The 8032-nt window shown below is 41.3% G+C and overlaps 1 protein-coding gene across 1 annotated transcript; it reads right to left on the bottom strand.

Moving 5' to 3' along the window:
* Positions 1 to 8032, bottom strand: twist2. The gene is made up of 2 exons (XM_017469095.3): positions 7180 to 8032; positions 1 to 499 (listed from the first exon to the last, which is right to left on the bottom strand). Exon 1 carries the CDS (start codon positions 7735 to 7737, stop codon positions 7219 to 7221), a length of 519 nt encoding a protein of 172 aa, XP_017324584.1. The 5' UTR covers positions 7738 to 8032; the 3' UTR covers positions 1 to 499; positions 7180 to 7218.

Here is an 8032-nt window from a genome sequence, read left to right as displayed (position 1 = left end):
TTGTTCAAAAAATATGTTTTAATAAATAAGCACAATTCAATGCATGGAAATTGAAAGTCTTGCATAGAACAACATTTTTTGGTTTGTTTGTTTTGAATGTAAAAAAAAAAAAAAAAAAAAAAAAAAAAGGCAGTAATCCATGCAGAAAACTATTGCTCTAAATCATATTGGCCCCCTTAAAAGTTGATCAAACTCACAGGTAGCATTATGTACAATACTTTACAAAAAAAAAAAACATATACATCTATATATATATATATATATATATAAACTCTTCTATTTCAAGGGGGAAATATAGTTTCATTAAAGATAGAAGATGGCTTTCCTTTACTAACACCATGAGGACATTTAGGGCTAAGTTGTGAAGTTAGGACTCTGGGCTTCAACGCACTATGGTGCATGTTAGGTTGCACAGGTTGTGTCTTTCATCATGACGTGAAGCTTCACGGGTTCTTCGATAAATCCTTTGGTGTCTTCAGAACTAGTGGAAGTAAACAGTCTAGAGGAGGAGGAGAAGAAGGGGACACGAATCAGGAAAATGGCGTTAATAGCGTATTGATCTACAAAAAATGTCAAAAAAAGATCCTGATAATTTAACAACATACCTTTAAATTGTACAATTTAAAAAAAGTATCATTGAAACCAAATGTTACGTATTATCAAGTGGAAAGTCTTGTGGTGTTTTCTTACGGCACGCATTAGAGCCATACAGTAGGCTATATTGGCATGGGAAGTCATTAATGAGTAAGTGATTTGGTTGTAAGTGGGAGCACATGGCCTTCAGGAAAACGCCTTTTACACTTTCAGCACGCTGCCCAGACCCTGCTGTGGCATGACATCACTGCAAAATAAAAGCGTGCTTTAATATAGTCATTTTGGTTTGGAAAGCCTCTACACCTGCCCGCTCTTCCGATCTCACAGTGGTGTAAAGCACAAACACTACAACACAATCACTTACACAACAACACACTCACTCACACTACAACACACTCAATCACACTACAATACAATCACTTACACTACAACACACTCACTTACACTACAACACACTCACACACACTACAACACACTCACTTACACTACAACACACTCACACACACTACAACACACTCACTCACACTACAACACACTCAATCACACTACAACACACTCAATCACACGACAACACACTCACACACACTACAACACACTCACTCACACTACAACACACACACACACACTATAACACACTCACACACACTACAACACACTCAATCACACGACAACACACTCACTTACACTATAACACACTCACACACACTACAACACACTCACTCACACTACAATACAATCACTCACACTATAACACACTCACTCACACTACAACACACTCACACACACTACAACACACTCACAAACACTACAACACACTCACTCACACTATAACACACTCACTCACACTACAACACACTCACACACACTACAACACACTCACACACACTATAACACACTCACTCACACTACAACACACTCACTCACACTACAACACACTCACTTACACTATAACACACTCACTCACACTACAACACACTCACTCACACTACAACACACTCACACACACTATAACACACTCACACACACTATAACACACTCACACACACTACAACACACTCACTCACACTACAACACACTCACTCACACTACAACACACTCACACTACAACACACTCACTCACACTACAACACACACACACACACTACAACACACTCACTCACACTACAACACACTCACTCACACTACAACACACTCATTCACACTACAACACACTCACTCACTATAACACACTCACTTACACTACAACACACTCACTCACACTACAATACAATCACTTACACTACAACACACTCACTCACACTACAACACACTCCCTCACACTACAACACACTCACTCACACTACAACACACTCACACACACTATAACACACTCACACACACTACAACACACTCACACACACTATAACACACTCACACACACGACAACACACTCAATCACACGACAACACACTCACTTACACTACAACACACTCACTCACACTACAACACACTCACACACACTACAACACACTCATTCACACTACAACACACTCACTCACACTACAACACACTCACACACACTACAACACACTCATTCACACTACAACACACTCACACACACTACAACACACTCATTCACACTACAACACACTCACTCACACTACAACACACTCACACACACTACAACACACTCACACACACTACAACACACTCATTCACACTACAACACACTCATTCACACTACAACACACTCACTCACACTACAACACACTCACTCACACTACAATACAATCACTTACACTACAACACACTCACTCACACTACAACACACTCCCTCACACTACAACACACTCACTCACACTACAACACACTCACACACACTATAACACACTCACACACACTACAACACACTCACACACACTATAACACACTCACACACACTACAACACACTCACTCACACTACAACACACTCCCTCACACTACAACACACTCACACACACTACAACACACTCACACACACTATAACACACTCACTCACACTACAACACACTCACTCACACTACAACACACTCACACACACTATAACACACTCACACACACTATAACACACTCACACACACTACAACACACTCACACACACTATAACACACTCACACACACTACAACACACTCAATCACACGACAACACACTCACTTACACTATAACACACTCACACACACTACAACACACTCACTCACACTACAACACACTCACACACACTATAACACATTCACTCACACTACAACACACTCACTCACACTACAACACACTCACTCACACTACAACACACTCACTCACACTACAACACACTCACTCACACTACAACACACTCACTTACACTACAACACACTCACTTACACTACAATACACTCACACACAGTACAACACACTCACTCACACTACAACACACTCACTCACACTACAACACACTCACTTACACTACAACACACTCACACACACTACAACACACTCATTCACACTACAACACACTCACTCACTATAACACACTCACTCACACTACAATACAATCACTTACACTACAAAACACTCACTCACACGACAACACACTCACTCACACTACAATACACTCACACACACTACAACACACTCAGTCACACTCCAACACACTCACACACACCACAACACACTCAGTCACACTCCAACACACTCACACACACTACAACACACTCACTTACACTACAACACACACACACACTACAACACACTCACTCACACAACACACTCACTTACACTACAACACACTCACTCACACTACAACACACTCACTCACACTACAACACACTCACACACACTACAACACACTCACTCACACTACAACACACTCACTCACACTACAACACACTCACTCACACTACAACACACTCACTTACACTACAATACACTCACACACAGTACAACACACTCACTCACACTACAACACACTCACTTACACTACAACACACTCACTTACACTACAACACACTCACACACACTACAACACACTCATTCACACTACAACACACTCACTCACACTACAACACACTCACTCACACTACAACACACTCACACACACTATAACACACTCACTCACACTACAACACACTCACTTACACTACAACACACTCACACACAGTACAACACACTCACTCACACTACAACACACTCACTTACACTACAACACACTCACACACACTACAACACACTCACTCACACTACAATACACTCACTTACACTACAACACACTCAATCACACTACAATACACTCACACACACTACAACACACTCAGTCACACTCCAACACACTCACTCACACTACAACACACTCACTCACACTATAACACACTCACACACAGTACAACACACTCACTCACACTACAACACACTCACTTACACTACAATACACTCACACACACTACAACACACTCACTCACACTATGACACACAACACCCTCACTCACTCACTTACACTAGAACACATTCACACACACTACAACACACTCGCTTACACTACAACACACTCACTCACACTAAAACACACTCGCTTACATCACAACACACTCACACACACTACAACACACTCATTCACACTACAACACACTCACTCACACTACAACACACTCACTCACACTACAACACACTCACTCACACTACAACACACTCACTCACACTACAACACACTCACTCACACTACAACACACTCATTCACACTACAACACACTCACTCACACTACAACACACTCACTCACATTACAACACACTCATTCACACTACAACACACTCATTCACACTACAACACACTCACACAAACTACAACACACTCATTCACACTACAACACACTCATTCACACTACAACACACTCACTCACACTACAACACACTCACACACACTACAACACACTCACTCACATTACAACACACTCATTCACACTACAACACACTCACACAAACTACAACACACTCATTCACACTCACTTACACTACAACACAATCACACTCACTTACACTACAGCACACAACACACTCATTCACACAACAACACAATCACTTACACTACAACACACTCGCTCACACTACAATACACTCACTCACACTCACTTACACTACAACACACTCGCTCATGCTACAACACACTCACTTACACTACAACACACTCACTCACTTACACTACAACACACTCACTCACGCTACAACACACTCACTTACACTACAACACACTCACTCACACTACAACACACTCACACTACAACACACTCACTTACACTACAATACACTCACTCACACTACAATACACTCACACACACTACAATACACTCACACACACTACAATACACTCACTCACACTACAACACACACACTACAACACACTACAACACACTCACTCACACTACAATACACTCACACACACTACAATACACTCACTCACTCTACAACACACACACTACAACACACTCACTTACACTACAATACACTCACACACACTACAACACACTCACTTACACTACAATACACTCACACACACTACAACACACTCACTTACACTACAATACACTCACACACAGTACAACACACTCATTCACACTCACTTACACTAGAACACATTCACACTACAATACACTCACACTACAACATATTCACTTACACAACACACTCACTCACACTATGACACACAACACCCTCACTCACTCACTTACACTAGAACACATTCACACACACTACAACACACTCGCTTACACTACAACACACTCACTCACACTAAAACACACTCGCTTACATCACAACACACTCACACACACTACAACACACTCGCTTACACCACAACACACTACAACACACTCACTCACACTCCAACACACTCGCTTACACTCCAACACACTCCAACACACTCGCTCACACTACAACACACTCGCTCACACTACAACACACTCGCTCACACTACAACACACTCGCTCTCAGTACAACACACTCGCTCACACTACAACACACTCGCTCACACTACAACACACTCATTTACACTACAACACACTAAAACACTCACTCAGTACATTGTGTTTGCATCATCATTGTCATGACTGGGGTTGACATTTGTGTTCTAACGTTTGGTTATCTTTAAAGAGTAACACCAGGAAACTGTTCAAATATAACAATCTGACATGTTATTGTTATTACAAAAGTACCGTCCCAGAGAACATTCTAGGGTCTACTTTTTTTTTTTCCTTTTTTTTCAAAAAACTTTTTTTGACCAAATGCCGCAGTTTCTCATAAGCGCGATTAATAAAACTATTAAATGATTTATTGAGACTATAAAATCTAATTAGATATCTTGCGTACTAATCATCTATATTCAGTCTTTCAACACCTCCCTCCCCAATATTCATGGTGTTATTATCATTTTCTTCAAATGTATATATCTTAGACAATATCCTCAGATTTCCAGTCTGAACGTTCTGCAGTGTTTATTTCAGTTCGGAAGAGATTCTGATATTTATTATTTATTTATGATGTCTAGTAACTTTCACACCTAAACTTCAATATAGCGTTTTCCCCCTGGACTGATTATATCTAAATCTGTTTTCCCCACAAATAAATTAGACTATTCCATTAGAATAAATTCTTTTAGATATTTAAATGGGTAACTCTGTATTTAACTGCATTTATTTTTCCACTTTAAAGTGCACTTGCAGTTGTTCTGGCTCTATAGACCTTTAATGTAGTTTTATACTAAAGAGATGCGGATGTTGGAGAACTGTCTTTTTTTTTTTTTTTTTTTTACAGAAAGGATTCATTTCGCAAGACGATGTTATATGCTTCAAGATGGAAAATGTTCCATAGACCTTACCGAAATTGCTGAAGCATTCCTGCGATGCCTCTCTCCCTCATCAAGCTCACATTTTCTGAAGACTAATAAACTAGTCCACCAGCTTAAATGATTTCATTAGCCTTATCCATTTGTTAAACTCTTCTGAAAAATAAACTATACGAGAAAGAAAAACTAAGCGATATAATGATGTCAAAGTTTAGATTTATCAAAGGCTTTATAAAGAGTTAATGAGACATTCATGTCAGTACTGGATTTGGCTTTACCACTGATAACACACAAATTAATAGCCTTTCTGAAGCCCACTTATAATGAATTATAATAATGAAAACCTCACAGCTCGTATTATTATTATTATTATTATCATTATTATTATTATTCGGCTATTATTATTATTATTATTATTATTATTATACCGTTCAGAATAGCAGAGCAAACCCATTTACAGCATGTAAATATTATTTGACTTAATTTAAATTCACCAGTATTTTTTTTAGGAAACATCATAACCTTTTAATTATTTAAATTTCATTTCACTTGAATTTTTAAGGTAGCAATTTTATTTTATTCTCCCTTAAAACACGTCATGCACTACAAATCCACTACAATAGCAGGATTACCTTTGACAAATAACCTTGGAGGAAAAAGTAACTACATTGTGTGTGTGTGTGTGTGTGTGTGTGTGTGTGTGTGTGTGTGTGTGTGTGTGTGTGTGTGTGTGTGTGGTGGATTGTTCATGTCGCTACATACCCAGGTGGCATGATTGGTGTCCAGCTGTGCTGGAGGTCGCTAGTGCGAGGCGGACATGGACCAGGCTCCCTCCATCCTCCACACCGAGAAGGCGTAACTGAGTCTCTCGTGCGCGACGTAGCTGCAGCTGGACATCTTGCTGTCCATCTCGTCGCTCTGCAGCACCTGATAGAGGAAGTCGATGTAGCGGGATGCCAGCTTGAGCGTCTGGATCTTGCTCAGCTTGTCGGAGGGCAGGGTCGGGATGATCTTGCGCAGAGACGCGAACGCTTCGTTCAGAGACTGAGTCCTCTGGCGCTCGCGCACGTTGGCCAGCACGCGCTGATTCTGCAGCTCCTCGTAGGACTGCGCTCGGTTCGGACTCGCCTTCTTGCTCCGTTTAGCCGAGCCGGGACTTCCGCCAGAGCTGTCCTCCTCACTCGACTTTTTACTCGGTCTCCTCTTCCGGGCGAAGCGCCTGTGCTGGTGCTGCTGCTGCTGCTGCTGGCGGTCCAGCTCCTCCTCGCTGGTCCCGAGACTGTCCACCGGAGACACGGGTGAACTCGAGCTCTCTTCCATTTCTCGTTTAAAGAAATGTAAGGGCACGGGGGGAAACGCGCTCTCCGCCTTCGAATCCGTGGTGAGAAAGTAAATCCGTGCGGGATGACAACAGACAGAAAAAACGTTTCAGGAGTTTGGATGGTCCAGTGTGTGTGTGTGTGTGTGTGTGAAGGTGTCTGTGTGTGTGTGTCTGTGTGTGTGTGTGTGTGTCTGTATGTGTGTGTATGTGCTGTATTCTCGCTCTGACGTGCACTAAAGCTTTGGCCCACTTTTCGTCCCGTAGGAAGTTTTTGCCTAATGTTTTTTGGAAACT

Source organism: Ictalurus punctatus, chromosome 6, assembly GCF_001660625.3.
Source record: "Ictalurus punctatus breed USDA103 chromosome 6, Coco_2.0, whole genome shotgun sequence".
Lineage (NCBI taxonomy): Eukaryota > Metazoa > Chordata > Actinopteri > Siluriformes > Ictaluridae > Ictalurus > Ictalurus punctatus.
This window is presented reverse-complemented; position numbering and strand designations above follow the sequence as displayed.